Source organism: Phaseolus vulgaris, chromosome 8 (assembly GCF_051622355.1).
Source record: "Phaseolus vulgaris cultivar YP4 chromosome 8, ASM5162235v1, whole genome shotgun sequence".
NCBI lineage: Eukaryota > Viridiplantae > Streptophyta > Magnoliopsida > Fabales > Fabaceae > Phaseolus > Phaseolus vulgaris.
In genome coordinates, this window is record NC_143505.1 from 49588441 (window position 1) to 49611772 (window position 23332).

Sequence of the window (23332 nt, forward strand, 5' to 3'; positions counted from 1 at the left end):
TTATCTTTTTCAAAAGCTTAACATAAAATTCATGTATTTGTTGTTGTTTATGATATCGAAAAATTGTGTGCCATCATTGTTTTAGTTTGTCGATATCTCTTTTATCACTTATACCATACAACATATAAGGGTCTGAGTCATGTTGAGTGAATACCCTTCGAATGGAATGACGTAATCAACATAGTTTTCATAGACTCAAAAGTCGTTTAAGATGAAATAATTAACATAATTACATTATGAAATGTTACTTAAACTCTATGACTAACCGGATAATTTGTCTTAATCTTGACCATGTGTCAGATGGCCGCCACCACGTTCGTCTAACTTAGGCATCAGAGTACATTTGGCAGTTATCCCACCCACACCGGCCGAAGATCAAAGTTCTTGTGATAACACTAGCGCAAGGAGATCAAGAGAATATAAAATAACTCAACATTACAAAACTCAAATGAGAATGAACCTTTTGCTAATCAAAGGAAAGCCGAAGAATAGGATAAAATAAGAATTTATATATATATATATATATATATATATATTAATTTGTATTTATATTTTTTTTTATATTTATATTTATATTTATATATATATATATATTTATATTTATATTTATATTTATATTTATATTTATATTTATATTTATATTTATATTTATATTTATATTTATATTTATATTTATATTTATATTTATATTTATATTTATATTTATATTTATATTTATATTTATATTTATATTTATATTTATATTTATATTTATATTTATATTTATATTTATATTTATATTTATATTTATATTTATATTTATATTTATATTTATATTTATATTTATATTTACATTTATATTTATATTTATATTTATATTTATATTTATATTTATATTTATATTTATATTTATATTTATATTTATATTTATATTTATATTTATATTTATATTTATATTTATATTTATATTTATATATTTATATTTATATTTATATTTATATTTATATTTATATATTTATATTTATATTTATATTTATATTTATATTTATATTTATATTTATATTTATATTTATATATTTTTATTTATATTTATATTTATATTTATATTTATATATTTATATTTATATTTATATTTATGTTTATATTTATGTTTATATTTATATATTTATATTTATATTTATATTTATGTTTATATTTATGTTTATATTTATATTTATATTTATGTTTATATTTATATTTATATTTATATTATATTTATGTTTATATTTATATTTATATTTATGTTTATATTTATATTTATATTTATATTATATTTATGTTTATATTTATATTTATATTTATATTTATATTTATATTTATATTTATATATTTATATTTATATTTATATTTATGTTTATATTTATGTTTATATTTATATATTTATATTTATATTTATATTTATATTTATATTTATGTTTATATTTATATTTATGTTTATATTTATATTTATATTTATATTTATATTTATGTTTATATTTATATTTATATTTATATTATATTTATGTTTATATTTATATTTATATTTATGTTTATGTTTATATTTATATTTATATTTATATTTATATTTATGTTTATATTTATATTTATATTTATATTTATATTTATATTTATATTTATATTTATATTTATATTTATATTTATATTTATATTTATATTTATATTTATATTTATATTTATATTTATATTTATATTTATATTTATATTTATATTTATATTTATATTTATATTTATATTTATATTTATATTTATATTTATATTTATATTTATATTTATATTTATATTTATATTTATATTTATATTTATATTTATATTTATATTTATATTTATATTTATATTTATATTTATATTTATATTTATATTTATATTTATATTTATATTTATATTTATATTTATATTTATATTTATATTTATATTTATATTTATATTTATATTTATATTTATATTTATATTTATATTTATATTTATATTTATATTTATATTTATATTTATATTTATATTTATATTTATATTTATATTTATATTTATATTTATATTTATATTTATATTTATATTTATATTTATATTTATATTTATATTTATATTTATATTTATATTTATATTTATATTTATATTTATATTTATATTTATATTTATATTTATATTTATATTTATATTTATATTTATATTTATATTTATATTTATATTTATATTTATATTTATATTTATATTTATATTTATATTTATATTTATATTTATATTTATATTTATATTTATATTTATATTTATATTTATATTTATATTTATATTTATATTTATATTTATATTTATATTTATATTTATATTTATATTTATATTTATATTTATATTTATATTTATATTTATATTTATATTTATATTTATATTTATATTTATATTTATATTTATATTTATATTTATATTTATATTTATATTTATATTTATATTTATATTTATATTTATATTTATATTTATATTTATATTTATATTTATATTTATATTTATATTTATATTTATATTTATATTTATATTTATATTTATATTTATATTTATATTATATTTATATTTATATTTATATTTATATTTATATTTATATTTATATTTATATTTATATTTATATTTATATTTATATTTATATTTATATTTATATTTATATTTATATTTATATTTATATTTATATTTATATTTATATTTATATTTATATTTATATTTATATTTATATTTATATTTATATTTATATTTATATTTATATTTATATTTATATTTATATTTATATTTATATTTATATTTATATTTATATTTATATTTATATTTATATTTATATTTATATTTATATTTATATTTATATTTATATTTATATTTATATTTATATTTATATTTACATTTACATTTATATTTATATTTATATTTATATTTATATTTATATTTATATTTATATTTATATTTATATTTATATTTATATTTATATTTACATTTATATTTATATTTATATTTATATTTATATTTATATTTATATTTACATTTACATTTATTTCTATTTTTATTTATATTTATATTTATATTTATATTTATATTTATATTTATATTTATATTTATATTTATATTTATATTTATATTTATATTTATATTTATATTTATATTTATATTTATATTTATATTTATATTTATATTTATATTTATATTTATATTTATATTTATATTTATATTTATATTTATATTTATATTTATATTTATATTTATATTTATATTTATATTTATATTTATATTTATATTTATATTTATATTTATATTTATATTTATATTTATATTTATATTTATATTTATATTTCTATTTATATTTATATTTCTATTTATATTTCTATTTATATTTATATTTATATTTATATTTCTATTTATATTTATATTTATATTTCTATTTATATTTATATTTATATTTATATTTATATTTATATTTATATTTATATTTATATTTATATTTATATATTTATATTTATATTTATATTTATATTTATATTTATATTTATATTTATATTTATATTTATATTTATATTTATATTTATATTTATATTTATATTTATATTTATATTTATATTATATTTATGTTTATATTTATATTTATATTTATGTTTATATTTATATTTATATTTATATTTATATTATATTTATGTTTATATTTATATTTATATTTATGTTTATATTTATATTTATATTTATATTATATTTATGTTTATATTTATATTTATATTTATATTTATATTTATATTTATATTTATATTTATATTTATATTTATATTTATATTTATATTTATATTTATATTTATATTTATATTTATATTTATATTTATATTTATATTTATATTTATATATTTATATTTATATTTATATTTATATTTATATTTATATTTATATTTATATTTATATTTATATTCATGTGACCTAAAATTTGAAAAACGACTCTTCGTTATTATAACTAATCACTAAAAGCCAAGAATATTTTCTCTAAACGTGCAAGGTGAATAGTGAGGATAAAAGGAATATTAAATAAATAAAAAAGTAGATGACAATAAAAACATATTCACAAATTAATGATTAAGAATAAAAAAAAAATCTTTAAAATATATTTTAATTTTTTTTTAATTTGTCTGGTGTATAAAATATTGAAAATAAAAAATTAGATGGAATGGTTAAAAAAGGAAAAAAAGGAAAAGGAATGTGGAGAAGATAATCATTTCTAATTAGATGTAAGAACCTTGGTAGCTAATAATAGATATCAATTTAGAAATTAGTTTATAAATTTTTATTAATAATAGAAAATTACTTTAGATATCAACAATATTTTTTTTTAAATAGTATTTAAATTAGTCAATATAATAACTAATTATTTAGGTATCTAAAATTAGTTTTTATTTAATTATTTTATTGTAGTGACGTGACGTGTCTTCAACAATCATTTGATGTGTTTTATGAAAGCTAGTTTTGACAGTTATTTTTGTATAAATAAGAACTTGTATGAATTGTTGTAATCAACTTAGAGTTAAGAGTTCTTCACTATGAGAAAAAATTGAGTTGTAATCTTTATTATTAGTGAATTCCTAACTGTAGATGTAGATTGAAGTTAGTTAATACTTCAATTGAATCATGTTAAATTCCATTTTGTGTTTCTTTGCTACTTTTTCTATTTAACTATTTATTTGTTCTTACAGGTTCTTCATTATCGTCTATTACTCATTTGTGTTGGTTGAAAAGTTTAGTGTATTTGTAAGCTTACAAACTAGTGCAGTAAACATGGAATGAGGAAACTCAATCATCATGACTTCCACAAAGTATAAGGTTGAGAAATTCACTGACTTGAATGATTTCCAATTGTGGCGGTTGAAGATGCGTTCTCTCTTGGTTAAAATGGCCTCCTTAAAGGTTTGGAAGGTGAATCCAAGCTTGATGTAACCATGTTTGAGAAGGACGAAAAAACATTATTAGATAATGCTCATAGCCTGATTGTTGTGAGTCTTGGGGACAAGGAGAAGACCACAATGGGACTACGAATAAAATTTGAAAGCTTGTGCATGACTAAGTCACTAGTGAATGGTCTATACTTGAAGCAAGTGTTGTACTCGTACAAGATGAGTAGTGAAAACACAATTAGCAAACAATTGGATAAATTCAACAAGTTGATTATTGATCTTGAAAATATTGACGCTCAAATTGATGATGAAAATCAAATGTTGTTGTTACTATATTCTCTACCTAACACACATGATCATTTCATAGAAATCTTGTTGTATGTAAGAGATATTCTCTCTCTTGAGAAGGTTCAACCTGTTCTGAGCCTGAAGGAGTTGAATGAGCTTGAAGGAGCTCAAATGGTCTGAAGGAGTGTCTTCATCTGGTGATGCAGTTGTGGTGGAAGAGGATTATGAATCATTAAAGGTCCTCATGATGTTGAGTAATATTGATGATTATTATATCTCGAACTCTAGATGTTTCTTTCATATCATACCTAAGTGTTTATGGTTCTAGGAGTTTATAAAACCCGAAGGAGGTTCAATTCTCCTTGGTGATAACAAGTCTTATAAGATAATTGGTGTTGGAACAATTAAGTTTCATTTACATGATGTAACCGAGATACTGCTTGAAGAAGTTAGGTATGTACCTAGCTTGAAATGAAATATTGTATCCCTTAGTGAACTTGAGAAGAAGGGATATGTGTTCAAAGGAGGTTGAGGAAAATGTTAAAGGTGTTGAAGGGGTCCCTAGTAGTGATTAAAGGTGTGAGAAGGAATGACTTGTATGCCTTAGAGGATGTTGTAGTATTTGGACCAGTGTCTACTACTGAGAAGATTGTCTTGTCAAAAACAAAGATATGGCCTATAAGGTTAGGTCATTTAAGTGAAAAAGGCTTAGTGGAGTTGGAAAAATAAGGCTTATTTAGGAGTGACAAATTGATTAGTTGAAATTTTATGAACACTATATCCAAAGAAAAACCTATAAAATTTGTTCTAACATAGGGTAGTAGAGGACAAAAGGAACCCTTGACTATGTTTATGCTTACCTATGGAGACCATCTACAGCCCCATGACACTCTTGTGCTAGATACTTCCTATCAATAGTAGACAATTACTCAAAGAAGTTATAGGTTTACCCTTAGAAAACCAAAGACGAAGCATTTGAGAATTTCTATATCTAAAAGTGTCTAGTGGATAACCAAACCATCAAGACGATAAAAAGGTTCATAGCTGTTAATTGTCTTGACTTTTGTTCAAAGATTTTAACACCTTTATAGAGAGCATGATTTAATGAGGCACCAGACAATTTTAGGAACTCCTCAACAAAATGACCTAGTAGAGACATTTAAAAGGACTATTCTAGAACAAGTGAGGTGTATGTTATTGATTGTTGGAGTACTAAAGGTTTTTTGGGAAAATGCTACTACCGTTGTTGCTCATTTGATTGATAAATGTCCCTTAATTGCACTTGATATAAGACTCTAGATAAAATATGGACAGGAAACTCCCCCAATGTTGATAATTCCAGAATCTTTTGTTGTGTTGCCTTTGCTCACATTAAGCAAGGTAATTTGGATGCTCGTGTTATAAAATGCATTTTTTTTAGGTTTACAAAAGGTGTGAATGGATAATGTTTATGGTCTCTTGAGTCAGGGTTCAAGAAAGGTATTATCAATAAGGACATTACTCCAATGAAACTGAAATGACTTATAAGCTAGAAGTTTGATAATATAAGCCTGAATGTATATGTGATCGTGATAAGATTAACATTGAGGTGGAGTCAATATGCGAGATGTGTCTGACATTGATAAACAATCTGGTATGTCTGGTGATAATAAACATTTAGTTTATGCGTCTAAAGATGATAGACATTTTGCTACGTCTGATGAAGACCAACATGTTGATGATTATAGACTTGTCAGAGATAGAACAAGGAAAACGATAAAAACTCTAGAGCTGTATGGTTATTCAGAGTTTATTGCATACTCTTAGTAGCTTCTAGTGAGGTGTTACAAGATAAACCTTCTAGTGTGTCCTCTACACTAGCAAATAAGGAGAAGACTCAACGACTAAATTCCATGAATAAGGAGAAGTCACCTCATCTAATAATACTTGGACTCTTTTTTGTATACCTGAAAATTATCTTACTAAGGCATTGATATAAAAGAAAGTTCTACAGCAGCCCAAACAAAATAATTTTAACCTAATCACAAGAAATACATAGCCCATATTATGCCGTGTTTTTTGAGTTTTTACTAGATCTTTCTAGAAAGGGTATGAGGTGTACCTATGAGCTATATTTTTTTGTTATTCTCTTTTGTCATTTTCTTTACACAAACAATGTGTATATATTTTGAGTATTGTTTGTAGAATAATATAACAAAGTTTTCCATTATCTTTTGTTTTGTGTTTTTTTTTTTGTTTTTTGCCTTGTTTTCTCATATGGTATTAGAGCTCCAAAAGGAGCTCTACAAATACCTTCTCCATGTTTGAGGTTCACTTTCACACTGATCTAGAAATACAGATTCTAGTCTTCATCCCTCCAACCCTTATTACATCCATCCGAGTGAAGGACCCAGTTCTGTAACCATTACCCGTGTTCTCACTGGCTTAAATTATCATTTATGGTCCTGAGCCATTCGTATGGCTTTAATCTACAAAAACAAAATGGGTTTTTTGACTGGGCTGATATTGAACCTACAATCACTCATCCTTTGTATGCAACATGGGAATGTTGCAATACCTTAATTATGTCTTGGCTGCTCAATTCTCTGTCTCAACCTATTGCCCAAAGTGTGATTTTCTTTGAAAGTGTTATAGCCATCTGAAATGACCTTAAAGAATGTCTTTCTCAAACTCAAAGTGGCCTTCTTCATATTGTAGAGCTCTAAGAAACCATATATAGCTTGAAACAAGGTGACCGTTATGTCTCACAGTACTACACCTCCCTCAAATATTTATGGGGAGAGCTTGATAATTATTGTTCTTTCTTTCCATGTACATGTTTCAGCCAAGATCTATCATCAACAAGACTTCATCATTCGCTTTCTCAAAGGATTGGAGTACTGATTCTCCGTCGTTCGTTCCCAAATCCTACTCATGGATCCCTTGTCACAAGCTTCTTGTGTTTTCTCCATGATTGTGTAGCAAGAGCGTCAACATTCTCTTCCTCTTGTTGACGCAGAACCCAACACATTCATCAATTTCAACTTCATCCCTTCCGTTAAGGGACGTGACGGTGCCTGCAGACCTCTGAAATCTTATCCCGCAACAGTAAGAGATGCGTTTACTGCCACCACACCGGCCATGTTATCGAAGTGTGTTATGCGAAACACGGTTATCCACCAGGTCATCCTCGATACCTAGGTCATCCACGATTCAACCTCCATGAAGGTGTCGTCAACAATCTCGCCAACATTGAGGGTTTTGGCTCTAACACCAATGTTGAGGGTTCTGGTTCTAACACCAGCATTGAGGGTTCTGGTTCTAATGGATTTGATATTCAGTTCACACATGCCCAATATCAAGCTCTCATTAGACTCATCCAGCAACCGCAACAACATCCTGATATTGATGGATCTGGTTTAGTCTAGCCTTCACGGGCCAATGTCACCCAAACAGCTCCTGTTGACCTAATGGGTATCAATGTTTCTTCTATTTTTGCACCACATCTCTCACACACCCACATCATATTTTGTTCTACAACTACACTATCTTATCACACACTCATAAAATAATTCTTGAGTCATTGATTCTAGTGCAACTGATCATAATACCTTTTTATTTTTATTTTTCTTTATTACTCTTAAATTAAACCTATCCAAATCAATTTACCCATTGGTACTCATGTGTTTGCACATTTTTCTGGCTCTATTCAAATCAGTCCAAACTTTGTTATTCATGATTTCCTTTATATTCCCAACTTTAAATTTAATCTTCTCTCTATTTCTAAACTCATTTCTTATCTTAATTATTTTTTTATTTCTCTTAATGAAAATTGATATATACAGGAAACATGATCATTGAAGATGATTGGTTTGGGTAAATTAAAACAAGGGTTTTATCACTTAGACATCAATCATCATGTGAGTTTGACACCTCTTAACATCCATACACCACCCAAAGTCTCCATCAATAATTTCACCACCCCTCCTATCACTAACACCAACCTTTGACATTTTAGGCTAGGACACCTATTAGGAAATCTTCTCAATGTTTTTCACATGACCTTTCCTTTTATTTCTAAGCATCATGTTGGTAAATTGAGAAAACAAAAACATCTTTCATATTCTCCAAGTATCAATAGATCTTGCAATTTATTTGATTTAGTCCATATGGATTTTAGGGACCCTTTTCTAAAATTTCTATTCATGGTCATAAATATTTTTTATCCATTATTGATAATTTTAGTCGTTTTACATGGGTTATCTTATTAAAATTAAAAAGTGATGTCCAAATGCATGTCCAAAATTTTGTTTCTTTAATTGAAATTCAATTTCACACCACTATTAAATGTCTCCGTTCTAATAATGGGCCTGAGTTTTTTCAAAAGAATGAATTTTCATCCAAAGGTATTTTACATCAAACAAGTTGTGTATATACCTAATGTTTTATATTCCAAAGGTATATACCCTCAACAAAATGGATGTGTAAGAAGAAAACATCAACACATCCCTAATGTTTTGTAGCACACTCATGCTTCAATCTAATCTCCCAAAACTTTTTTGGTCCTATGCTATTAAACATGTGTTTTTGATAATTTGGGTTCCTTCTCTTGTCATTCAAAATAAAAATCCTTTTGAATTATTGTATAATGAACTTCTTGGTTTTTTCACGATTAAAATTTTTGGTTGTCTTTGTTATGCAACTTCTTTATTTTATTAAGGATCACCTTATGCATTGCTTCGGCCTGCCCGTTAGTCTGGGGTGCTCGACCAAGCTTGTTACTGATTTTATGTCGAGATCCTGGTAAAAGGATTGCAGACCTCGATCAATGAATTGTAGACCTCGATCAATGAATTGTCGACCATTGTCAGTAATTATGGTGTCGGGACCCCGAACTGATATACAATGCTCCTCCATACGAAATTTTGGACGTTCTTGGCCGAGATGGAGGCAAGGGGCTCGACTTCTATCCATTTGGTGATGTAGTCGACTCTAACCAAGAGAAATTTTTTTTGCCCCTTTCCTTGGCTGAAGGGACCAATGATCTCCATTCCTCAATAGAGAACGACAATGGAGATCCATGTTGTACTCCTGACACTTAGTGCATTTCTTCACGTATTCTGCATAGCCGCTCTAGATGGCTGGCGAAAAGTACCCGGCCTTGAGGACCTTGACGACCATCGTTCGTGCACCCGAGTGGTTCCCAAATGCCTCCTCATGGATTTCTCTGAGGATGTACTCTACCTACTCCTTGGTGACACATTTCAGTAGCGGCCTAGAGTACCCACTTATGTAGAGGTCCTAGTCGATCATGGTGTACCTTACACACTGCTGCCTCATTGTCTTTTCCTCCTCCGGCTTGCATATACCGGGTTGTAAGTACTGAATGATCATATTCATCCAAGTCTCGACCTCGATTATGACTAGGCATTCCACCTCTCCCACGTTGGAGTGTTTCAGATAAATCTGTACCACAGATTTGTGGTGGCTCTTCTTCTTAGTTCTAGCAAGCCGAGACAAGGCGTCGACCCTTGTGTTATCCTCCCTGCAAATGTGTTCCACCATTACCTTTTTGAACCGGGTGATAAGGTTGGAGACCGTGTTATAATACCTTTGCAGCATTGGTTCTTTCACTTCGAACTCCCTCTTTATCTGACTGACCACCAATTGGGAGTCTCTTTTACATGTTACCTCGTGAGCTCCCATGTTATAGGCCAAGTTTAGACCGACTAGGATGGCCTCGTACTCGGCCTGGTTGTTGGTGGCCTTGGACCTGAACTTAAGCGCTTGATCTAGAATGAAACCGCCCAGACCTTCGAGGATGATTCCGGCTCCACACTCCGCTTTGTTTGACGACCCATCTGCATACACCGTCCAACCGGCACAGGGTCCTGTTGGGGAGTTAGCTCGATCGAGAATTCAACTTAGCACTGAGACTTTATTGCTCCTCTCGGCTCATACAGGATGTCGAATTCCGATAGCTCTACTGACCACCCTATCATGCGCCCTGCAAGATCTGGTTTAGATAAAATTTTACAAATTGGGTAGTCAGTCCTTATCGTGATGGTATGGTTTTGAAAGTATGGTCTCATTCACCTGGCCAATTGGACGAGGGCGAACGTGACCTAATCTATAATTTGGTACCTCGTCTCGGCTGCATGGAGCGTCCGACTGACGAAGTAAACTGGGCGCTCCTCCTTCTCAACCTCCTAGACCAGAACCACGCTGACCGCCTCCTCCGAGACCGATAGGTAAACTATTATCGGTTTTTTAGGTTTCGACTTTTGAATCACCGCTGGTGAGGATAAAAACGTTTTTAGCTGTTGGAAGATTTCTTCGCACTTCTTATCCCAGCTGAACTTCGTTGCTTTACTAAGCAGTTGCACTAACGACCACGTTCTCTCGGCCAAACGAAGGACGAACCTCGAGAGGGCGGTAAGATGCCTGATGAGTTGTTGCACCTCCTTCACGTTCTGAGGGCTTCTCATCTTAGTTATCGTTTGGCATTTGTTTGGATTCGCCTCAATTCTCCGGTGGGTTAGCATAAAACCCAAGAACTTACCACCCTTAACATCGAACGCACACTTCTCGAGGTTGACCTGCATGTTTGTCCTCCTCAGAGCTTCAAAGACTTCCTCTAGGTCCTTGATGTGTTAGTCACATAAGTCCGACTTTAGTACTATGTCGTCCACGTAGACCTCTAGGTTTCGGCCAATCATCCCCTTTAAGACCTTGTCAATGAGCCTCTGGTAGGTCGGTCCAGCATTCTTCAGGCCGAACGACTTTATCTCGTAGTAATAGTTCGCATCGTTCGTCATGAAAGCGGTCTTCTCCTTGTCCCTCGAATGCATGCTTATCTGTTTATAGCCAGAATATGTGCCAAAGAAACTGAGAATTTTGTGGTCGGATGCACCATCAACCTGCCGATCGATGCTAGGAAGCGGATATGAATCCTTCAGGCACGCCTTGTTGAGGTTCGTGTAGTCCACACACATCCTTCATTTGTCATTACCCTTGGTGACTACATTGGACAACCAAGTGGTGTATCGGGCCTCTCGTATAAACCCGACCAATAAGAGTTTCTCAGCCTATTCCTTCACTGCCAACCTCTTATTCTCCCTAAGCTTGCGCTTCTTCTATGCTACCAAACGCACCTCTTTGTAGAGTGAGAGCTTATGGGTAATGATATCCAGGCTTACCCCTGACATATTCGATTCTATGAAGGCAAAGAGATCAACATTCTTCTTCAACGCCTAGTGTATCTCCTCGGCCTCGGCTGCAGCTATCGCTTTTCCCATGCAGGTGGTGTGATCTTTGTCAAGAAGAGGAACTCGATACAAATCCTCCTTGGCCTCAAGCCTCGGCTTGGTAGTTCGGGGATCGAGGTCGACGAGAGTAACCGTATGCTCCCTACGCTCTGGTTGAGCCTCTCTTCTAGGGGACTACCACCCTCGAGAGGATTTCTGCCTAGGGGATCGGTCGTAACCGACATCCTGGTTCGTTGGGTCAACCTTGAGGCTCACCGCATAGCACTCATGTGCCACCTTCTGATCTACATGTATCGGTAGAATGTCTCCCGAGGCTGAAGGGAACTTCATAGTCATATGGGGGTGGAAACGATATCCCTCAATCTAATTATTGACGGCCGACCGAGTAGGATATTGTAGGAGGTGTTGGCCTCTATCACCAAATGCCGAATTTTGATAGTTTTGCTTGCCCTAGCTTCACTAAACGTGGTGTAAAGGTCTATGTAGCCTCGGGTGCCCACTCTATAACCCGATAAGCCGACCACTTGATCATCATACAACTTCATCTCCTCCTCGACTATTCTCATATGTTTCAACATCTTCCAGTAGAGGATGTTTACCGAACTCTCCTGATCCACCAACGTCTTCATGATGGTGAATTTCTCAACATCAACTGATATCGCCATAGGGTCGCTCTGTGAAGGGTCGACACCCTTGACGTCCTCATCGGTGAAGGTGATGGGCGACATTCTTAGTCGAAAAAATATGGTGTTCACCTACTACACTGCCCTCAGGTGTTTCTTCCTGGTGTTGTTTGAGCTACCTCTCCCAGCAAATCCTCCAGCAATGGTGTTAATGACCTCTCGACCACCCCTTTCTCCATCCTCTTTCCACAGATAATCCTCCCTTCCCGATCGACACTCTGGTCGGCGTTCATCCTCTCTCGCTCTCTGAGGGGTGTAGTCCCTCTGTCTTGTCGTTTCTTCCCTCCTTATGGATCGTTTCAAACCTCGCCCCCCTTTCATAAACCGACAGAGTTGCCCAACTTGGATAAGCTCCTCGATCTTTTCCTTTAGCGTCTAATACTCCTCAGTGGTATGTCCACTTATTTCTATGATACCGACACCTACGAGTTCGGTCGGTGTTCTCAGGACTTGCAGCCCTTCTCGATGGTGGGATTAGATCGGCACTCAATGCCTCATCCAAAAATTTTCCCCTGTTGGCAGTTAGAGGGGTGTACCTCGTGAACCGAGGCTCCCGATTATCTTTGTGCCTATCTCCCCGACCGACACCGGGTCGGTTTAGACAATCCTTCTCTTTATCTCTCCCCTTATCGCATCCTACCTCAACACTGGCTTGATTCCTAAAATCTCCTCTTCACTCTTTCGCTGCACCTCCTCATTCCTTCTCTTCATCTTGGTCATCTCTCTCTGTAGAGACATCAAGAGCGTCATCTGCTTAGCATCAAACATCTTCTCGTTCACCATGCTTCTAGTCGACACCATCTACCTCTCCTTCACTTTGATTCTCTCGGCCTCATTGTTCTAGAACGGTGGGTGTCAATTGTTCTATAACGGGTTTGGAACCAAGAGAACAATTCAAACACTCATTCGTTCGGTTGGTCGGCTTGCACTTCACTTCTTCCTCTCAGCTGAACTCTCGCCTTCTCGCTCTTCCACTCCTCCTCCTCGCTCACTCCGAACTCGGATGGTACCTACAAAAGGTACTCTGACACTCAAGTCAGATTTCAGCACTCGACACTCAGTATTTAGGATTAGATGATTGCGTACCTCATCCTTTGGGATCTGTGCTAATTTATATAATTATTGTGGGCCTATTTTCTTTAATGGGCCTAATAAAAGGTGATTAACAAACGCTAGGTCATTAATCAGTCTCGTTGTTGATATGTCGAACAGTCCAAACCGGAGTCTGAACCAAGTTTCAAGTCTGAGTCTCGATCTTGCGGACCATATCGATACACAATTAATTTATATATTTATTTTATGAGATTAGGTAAAAGTCAATGCAACAATAAAATGAATTGATTATTGACAAATTCCCAATACGACTCATACATATATCATGATACACATCAGTTTATATAATTTAATTATTTTTTCTATATTCTTTCGTATCGATGGTGATGTCTCTTTTTTTTTATACCTAATTAATAGATATGCATATTTAAACAAGGAAATAAATTGTTAAAAATGTATGCGTGAGAGGAGAAATAACTTGAGAGAAAATTTGTGCAAGCAAAATGTTGCTGTAATAAAAAGAAAAGATGTTGAAATGTAGTGTTGAATTTTCAGTACATGAATTGTCGCCATGGTCAGCAACCGTGTTTTTATCTATTTCTGTTCTTTTGGTTCTGAAGTAGTCGTGCCGCTACTTTCGTGATGAGTGGTTGATTCAGTAATGAAGGACTCGAACTCCTTTTCCACGTTCTCAACCTACACGTTAATCCAAATTCTCAATTATCAAATTAAGTATCTAAACTTGATTGGCACCAAAAGTGATAAAAAATTCTACAAAGGGATTAGTAAGTTATTGCGTGTTGGAGATTATAAACAAGTAATTTGCTGTTTATTGAAGTCTAATTTAATGTCTAATGGAAGTTATTATAATGCTATGAGAGTTAGTCAACTCACGAAATTTAACTTGTAATAGGCAGATCTACCTATGTTCAAACTGAAATATTTATTAATTACTTTTTACTAATCATTCTATTTATGTTATTTAAAGAGAAATTAATAAATAATTTAGATTTTGAAACGATTAAAGCTTTGTTTGTATTACTTTAAAATAGAGATTAAAACCTTTTCTAATGCATCTTCTGCACGTTGAGCACGCTTCTCTACATCTTCAGCTACTTTTTCAACAAATTCTACAGCGTCATGAATTTTTCCCTCTGGAAGATGCTTCAAAGCCTCTTCTGCCACCTTATCTACCTTTTCAGCCACGTCTTCTATAATATCTACTACTTGTTCTGCTTCATGTATTGTTGTTTCAACTTTCTCTACACACGAGGAGCAGAAAACCTCATCAAATGAAAATTATTTCAGGTATAATTTATGCCAATAATTAGGCTTTTTTGCTAATGTTCAACATGGATGATCTCTTACCTTTCAATTGTAACAAAGGTCCCCATTTTCCCCTCAAAAGAGATGCAAGTATTGTGAATACTGTGCCAAGGATCCAAAATTTCCTGCTACAGAATATCCTTAAACCTTTTTTCTGTTGCCAACTCAAATTAAACTAAAAGGGAACAGAAACAAGTGAATATTAATGCTACATTTGATGGGTGGTTGGTAAGGAAATGAGTTACTACCAATAACCAGGAGAAGGATGATCAGGGATTTCTGGTGTTGTGCTAGAACAGACAACCATATTCCTGCATGAAGGTGTCAACCTTACGAACGAACTTCAGAAAAAAATTGTAATAAAGAACTAAGATTTTACGTACATCTTTCCTCTGGCATCGTTTTGAAATCTCAAACCTAGGTTCTTCTGTGGAACTGAAAAGCGTTTGTGTTTGATTGTGGAGTTGAATCGAAGGTGATGATCAACATTTGAAGCTGGAATTCTACCGAATGTCCCTACAGCTAAGCAAGTAATCTTCTGAGTACAGATTGTATTTGCCATCATAATATGAATCTAATGTAAACGCAGAGGAGTTGAACAAGAGATTGAATTATATATGTAGAGGAGGTTCAACTGGACAATAGTTTATATGACTTTTAATTTTCAAATGAATTTGTGGTTTCAAAATACGCCATATTTTTGCGAATAACCTTTTATAAAAATGAAGAGTTGAAGGGCATAAAAAATAAAAATAATAATTGATAGACATAAATATTATTGTGTTTTCTTTATTGTTTTTGCCTAACAAGTCTGTGACTAAGTAAGATTCGTTTTGCAATATCTATGCAGAAAAGAAAATGTATTTCTTTTAATAACCTCTAATTTGTTTAGTCAAAACACAGGTAAGTCTTAAGTTTTACTTGGAAAATAAGTTTATCTAAAATTCATTTCTTGCCGTGCACATGCATACTTTTAAAACTCATATAAAATTATTGTCCACGATGGATCTAAAGGTTGGTTTATTGTTGTGTTTGCCTAGAGTGATCTACTGTTCATTACGATGATAGGTCTGAGAGGAATAATCGATTATTTGTATATTTTTTAATTATAATCAAATATGTACATGTATAATTGATTATGTGTGACATTTTTTTGCATGACAGTTTTGGTGCATGATTTGAAAGTGGTTTGTTATTATGTTGTAAATAGGAAACTTCAAGGTTTGTGTCATTGGATGGAGGGTGTTGACTTTAATGCTTGTACAAGGTGGTGATTGTTATTCTTCTTCTTCATAGTAACTATTTTTCTCTTCTTCTTCATAATATAAACGTATTTAATGCTTTATATTTTTAATTAAAATTAATGTTAAAAAGTATTGTAAAAATATGATTGATGTGATTTTGGATACAAATAATAAAAAATAAAAATAAATTTATAAATTAATAATAAAAATAAAAATAAATTTATAAAATAATAATTAAATCATTAAAATAAGTATAATAGTAAAAATAATGAAATTATAAAATAATAATAAAACAAAATAATAAAACTAACAATAATAAAATTAAAATAAAATTATAATAAAATTATAATAATATTAATTTAATTTTAAATTTATTTATGAATTTGTTTTATACATTAGATCTATTGATGTGTTTGATAATTTGTAGTTTTTTTTTCAGTTGAATTTAGGTATGATAATACTGTTTTAACTAAATGTAATCTAACTCTCTTTTTTAATTGAGTATAAACAATTTTGACAATTTTCCATATTCTAACAATGTTACATAATTTGAGTAATTTTTCTGTTTTTAATAGTATTGAAAATAATGTTTAAATAATATAAAATTACAATGGTAATCATCATTGAAATATTTTTTTTTTCATCCCATTTATTTTAATTCAAACAACATTACTCTCACTTTACTTTTCCTTCAAATCAATTTTTTTCTCTATAAATTTACACTCCAATCCAAATAAATCATATAAATTTTTCAAAGGAAATACATTTCAGAGATTTTTTGATAATACAAAACCTAAGTCAAAATCTATTTAAGGAATGGACACAATCTCTAATAAAAATATACAAGAAAAATAAAATTTGTAACTTTATGAGTTGATGCAAGACAACAATGCGGGTCATACATCAGACAGATGGATGATATAGATACTGGATACTAAAATAGATAGATGTGGTACTTGAGAAAATAATGTGGTACTTTAGAAAGTAATTGAAAATGAGGTAACAGAAGCTGTGACAAGAATGGTTTGTCTGAATACGTCCATCGCTAATGTGACTGTATGCAGTGTTTGGAAGATCTATAAGGTGTCTAGGGGATCAACAAAAAGTATTAGACCTACACTGCGAATGATGCAGAGATATCTACAGATCGATGGTTGGAAAACGCATTGTATACCCAGCAAAGTTATGAACTTATATTGGAAAAGTTGTTAACGAATTATATGGATACAAAGTTTTTAAAAAGAAGTTAATATTAATCTTATCTTTTTAAATTTTTAGTTTTTTTATATATATTTAACTTTTATTTTATTTTATTATTTATTGACTTTTTATTTTATATTTATCTTTTTATTTATATCTAAAATGAGTATACTTTTTTTGTATGTATTGAGACTCTATATTTTGATTTAAATAAGAAAAAAAAATATAAAAAAATATTAATTTTCATATTTTTTATTTTTTTCAGTTTTTTTTATAATATAGTATCTGAATAATTCAGAATTTATTATAAAGAATATTTATTAATTTTATATTAAATTTATCAGATCATCTATTATTGAATCAGTCACAAATATACAGTTATTGATATATATTTAATTTGTTGAATTTTGTTTATATGTTATTCTTCTCATTTCCTCGTAATTTGAGATTTAGACCGACGACTTTCTTACAGTTTCAGTGTCTTATCTTTTCACTTGGATAATAATATCAAAATGTTCTGAAACATGTTCAACATCTTCTGCTTTCATGTGCACCCGTCTGTACACAAAGTACATATGACAACGCATGGTTTGGATTCAACAACCAAATACAATCCATAGCATATGTGATTAGATAACAATCGCACTCATGGACGTTGAAGACAAGGTAATTGAGCTCACTCCAATTTGGATTAATTTTCATAGTTTTAACTAAGTTTCAATTCTTTTCCAAATTTAAATATTTTTAATTGTTTTTTTTTTCAATTATTTAAGTATTCAAAATTTTATACTTTTTAATTGAATCTTTGTTATTTAATTATTCTATTAATTAGACGTGACTATTGATATGTCATCTTGTTTACTTTCTCTTAGTAAATGTGATGTTTTATATTTAATATAAAATAATATTGTAATTAATGTAAAATAATAAGTTATTTAAATCTTTTATTTTAAAATTGTGTTGGATAATAAGAGATTGTTGGTGTCATCTACATCAATGGTGGTGATGATGTCAGTCCCTTAATTGTTAGGAGATGAAATGGAAGTCATCACCAACATGATAATTTTATTATCCAACACAATTTTAATAAAAATAATAAAAGTCATTTGTTGTCTTATATTAAAGATAATATTATTTAATATTATAACTCGAAAAATTTATATTATTAAAATATATAAAAAAAAAGTAAGATGCCAAGATAAGATAACAATCATACACTTAGTTAACAACAAAATTAAATTACCAAAACTTAGTTGAAAGATATAATTTTTTTTAGTATTAAATATAAAAAAGAACTGGTAGATCCAAAGAAACTGATAAGGCACTTCTATACAAAAATTCGCAATGAAGGTTTTTTTTTTTTAAATGTCATAGGACTAGCAAATCACAAAATTGTGGAGATGTTGTTTAATTTACTTAAATTGCATAAACTTCTTCTTGTTTTTCTTGTTGAACCTATGACGTTGTACACTGATGCTTTAGATGTTCTTTTCAAATCTATTAATATGTATTTGGTTGATACGTCTCGTTTCGTTAATAAAGCTGCTAAGCTTTTATTTTTGTCGGTTCCAAATATTGTACAAAATTTCTTGGTTAATGATCAATTTATTTCTAAAATTTTCCTTTTGCATGATAAATGCCTTAACTTTGCAGGTGTTTATGGTGCTAACACATACTTGGTTAGACTAAATTTGTGGAGGGATCTTAGTTTCTTCATGGGGCCTTGGTGTATTTTAGGAGATTTTAATGTTGTTCTCTCGGATGACGATTGCAAAGGGAGGTTGCTCCTAATCAAGTTTCTTGTAATGAATTCCTTGATTGGATTAATAATAATGATCTTACTTGTATGCCTTTCTCTAGACCTCGTTATATTTGGTGTAATGGGAGGAGAGGGTTACACATAATTGATAGAAAACTGGATAGGGCTTTATGTAATGGAGTGTGTTTGGATGAATGAGATTTGTGTACTTATCAAGTTCTTATTAAAAAATTATTTTGACCATTCCCCTATTCTTGCTAGTCTTGCTAGTAATTGTTTAAGGAAGGTTAGTAATTTTTGTTTCTTTTCTATGTGGCTTCGAGATAGTTCATGTATAAAGCTTATTCATGATTCTTAGACTAATACAGTTGTTGGTTGCCCTATGTTTATTTTGCAACATAAGTTAAAAAGGTTGAAAGTTGAGCTACAACGCTAGAATCATTAACGTCTTCTTTCTTGTAGTCGTGATTGTTTACCTTTTAATTTTTAGGGGTGTCTATCTTTGTTGGTGCTCAAAGTGTCGATTTTTTCCACCTTTGCCTAATAAAGTCAAATTGAAGCTAGCATATTGGAAAGGTAAATATCTTAGCATGATGGGTCAGATTTAGTTGGTTAATACGGTGATTATTGGATTTCTAGCTTATAGAATTAATATGTATAAATGACCTATTTCACTTCTTAAGCAAGTTGAGCAATGGCATAGAAATTTTATTTGGACTGGTAATATTATGAAAAAAAGGCATAGGTACAGTTAATGGGGCTAAGATTTGTTCTCCTCTTGATAATGGAGGTTTGAAGATTATTAACCTTCATCATGAAAATAACGCATATCTTCTTAAGCTTGCTTGGAACTGTGCTTATAGCAACAAGTCTTGGTCTTTTCTCCTTAAAGTCAGAGTTCTTAAATCAAATACAAGTTTAGAATGATTTATAAATCCTCATCTATTTGACCTGGAATTAAACAGTTTTATGAACTATTCTTGATCATACTTCTAGGACTGTTGGTACTGATACTTTTATTAATTTCTGGAATGATAAATGGTGTTGTACTACTTCTTTAGCAAATATTGCAGGGTTATCTGATGATGCCACTATAAGAAAATCATTAAATACAAACCACTTTTAGAGACCAAAAATAATTAGTTGTTATAGTGACTAAATTATAGACCATTTTTGCTACCAAATTTAGAATCTAAATAATTGGTAGTTAAAACCTTGGTAGCTAATAAAATAACAATTTAGAAACTATTTATCAATAATAGAAACTAATTTAGAAACCAATAATTTTTTTTATTCTTTAAAATGGTCTCTAATTTAGTTATTTAACAACTAATTATTTTTTGTTTCTAAAATTGGTTTCTATTTAATGATTTCTTAGTAGTGTGCTAGCATTCCGGATACAGTCTTCTAGTTTTGGATTGCTTGTGATTGGAATGTTCCTTTGTCTTTACAGCAGATGTCTCATTATTTTAATCATATCATGGTTAGGGAACAGGATATTCCTAATTGGATTCTAGACGAGTATAGTTGTTTCACTCTTAAACCGACTAGGACTTTTTTCTTGAAACTAGGAGTTCCCTATGGTTGGGGTAAATTTATTTGGTGTTCATTTATTCCGCCTTCCAAAACTCTAGTACTCTGGAAAAAATTTCATGGGTGGCTTCCTACATATCAACATATTTAGCATAAAGGTTTGCATATATGTTCTATGTGTATGCTTTGTAAAAAGCACGAGAAATCTTTTTTAATGTTCTAATGTTTTGCATATTTGGAGTTGGGTTTGACATATTTTTCTTACTTCTCATTTCTCTAATAAGGATGATCTTCTTTCTTTTATTAAGAGTGATGATAGTCCTTTGGTTAAATTGATTAAGCTTGTTGTGAATACTTTTTCTATTTGGATGATATGGTGTGTGAGGAATTATGCTAGATTTCATAATAATATTGATGTTTCTTGGGCTATTTCGGTAATTAAAGACTTAACTTGTCTAGTGGGAAAATTGTCTAAAGCTTCAATGAAGAATGTTATGTTTAATTTCAACATGATTAAGTTTTTTTGGTATTAATACTTGTACTGGTAAAGTTCTTCGTCCTCTTCCTATTAGACGAGAGTTCCTTTCACCAGGCTGGGTTAAAATTAACACGGATAGGACTGCTAGGGGATATCCTAAACATGCTACTTGTGGAGGTATTTTCTATGGGGGTATGGGGGGGTTTATTGGTGGTTTCTCTGCGTTTTTTGATGTTCAGACTACTATGGTTGCTGAGTTTTATGGAGTTATACATGCTATGGAGGAAGCTCGAAAGATGGGGCTTACTAATGTATGGCTTGAATGTGATTCTGCTTTGGTTTGTGATGCATTTACTGCTAGGACTAATGTTTCGGTAAAATACTTATCTTAATTACTGTGGGAAAATCAGGTTTAGGGTTACTCATATTTTTTGTGAAATGAATGTGTGTGCTGATAAGTTGGCTAATTTAGGGTTTATGCATAGAGAATCATTTCATTGGTATAATAGGCTTCCATCTAGTTTGTTTTTAGAATTCTTTATGAATAGGTATTGTTTACCTATGTATCGTTTTTGTTAACATATGAGTTTTGATCTAATCTTCCCATTTTTTTTGTATTTTTTTTCTTTTTTCTCTCTTTTAATAGTATTTTTTTCATGTGATGACAAATGATTGTTGTTACTTGAGGTGAGATTTCAACTAGAAAAATGATACCTAACATAAGAACTTAAATAAATAAAAAAATAGACATTCTGAAGGAGGAATGCATAACAACAATAAGTGGCAAAATTCAAAGCATGATGCAATTATCATCACGTAATTACGTGCGAGTGCTATAGAGGGAATTTTGACAAAGCAAGTTTCCTAAAAGATATGTTATATGCTTTATAATTTTATTGGTATTTCAAAATCTTAATATAGCTTAAAAACTTCAAAATTTATTTTATACGGTTGTTTTTTCATTAGCATCTTATTCGGTTATAGTTAGTATGTATATCAAAAGGTATAAAAGATTCACATTACCTAGTTCATTGTCTTTAAAAGGGTTTATATATGAATATACTCTTTATGTATTAAAAAATGGGTAGTAGATCTCGTGTGCAAGGTGTAGGTTTTTTTTTTATCATTTGTTTGATTTAACGTTTTTCTTTTTTATTCTTTTTTTCTTTTATAAACACACATTCACTTCTTTTTGTATCTTGAGTTCTTTATCTTGTACTCTTGTTTGTCAAATATCTCCATTCATCTTTGTTTTCTTTTTTATTTTATGTTATCCTTTCTTGGCTTACTTCCTTACTTGTTTATCGCAATCAATATTATCATGGAACAACAAAAATCTTTAAAAAAAATTAAAATCAGTTGTCATCATAGTTTATTATAAAAAATTATAATTTAAAAAAAATGATATTTAAAATTAAATTTGGAGTAAAAATTAATTACGTGTAATGAAGATATTAACTTTATATAACATCCATTCTAAATGATAATTTGTAATTAAATATTTAAAATAAATGTGATATTTAAAATTGTTTATTTCTCCCCTTAAATCAAATAAAGATGTATGTAAAAGTTAATTTTTATACTTCCTTTTTAGAACTAGGATAATAT

At 29.2% G+C, this 23332-nt stretch overlaps 1 protein-coding gene across 2 annotated transcripts; it reads right to left on the bottom strand.

The window, feature by feature from the left end:
- Window positions 1-14665: 14665 nt before the first annotated feature.
- LOC137825601 (uncharacterized) lies at window positions 14666-16161 on the bottom strand. Of its 2 annotated transcripts, none has more exons than XM_068631309.2 (5): window positions 15894-16161; window positions 15759-15821; window positions 15553-15638; window positions 15247-15446; window positions 14666-14880 (listed from the first exon to the last, which is right to left on the bottom strand). In XM_068631309.2, the coding sequence occupies exons 1-5, from the start codon at window positions 16073-16075 to the stop codon at window positions 14779-14781; spliced, it is 633 nt and encodes a 210-aa protein (XP_068487410.1). In that variant the 5' UTR covers window positions 16076-16161; the 3' UTR covers window positions 14666-14778. The 2 variants fall into 2 exon arrangements, with proteins under 2 accessions (XP_068487410.1, XP_068487411.1); XM_068631310.2 differs by having other exon boundaries at window positions 14667-14880; window positions 15553-15635.
- Between the last annotated feature and the right edge of the window lie 7171 nt (window positions 16162-23332).

Coding starts and splice junctions, on each gene's coding strand:
- LOC137825601 (XM_068631309.2), bottom strand. CDS start 16,075: ATGATGGCAAATACAATCTGTACTCAGAAGATTACTTGCTTAGCTGTA. Junction 15,447..15,552: donor ACCTTTGTTACAATTGAAAG/GTAAGAGATCAT, acceptor CCTCGTGTGTAG/AGAAAGTTGAAACAACAATA. Junction 14,881..15,246: donor CAGAAGATGCATTAGAAAAG/GTTTTAATCTCT, acceptor ATTAACGTGTAG/GTTGAGAACGTGGAAAAGGA.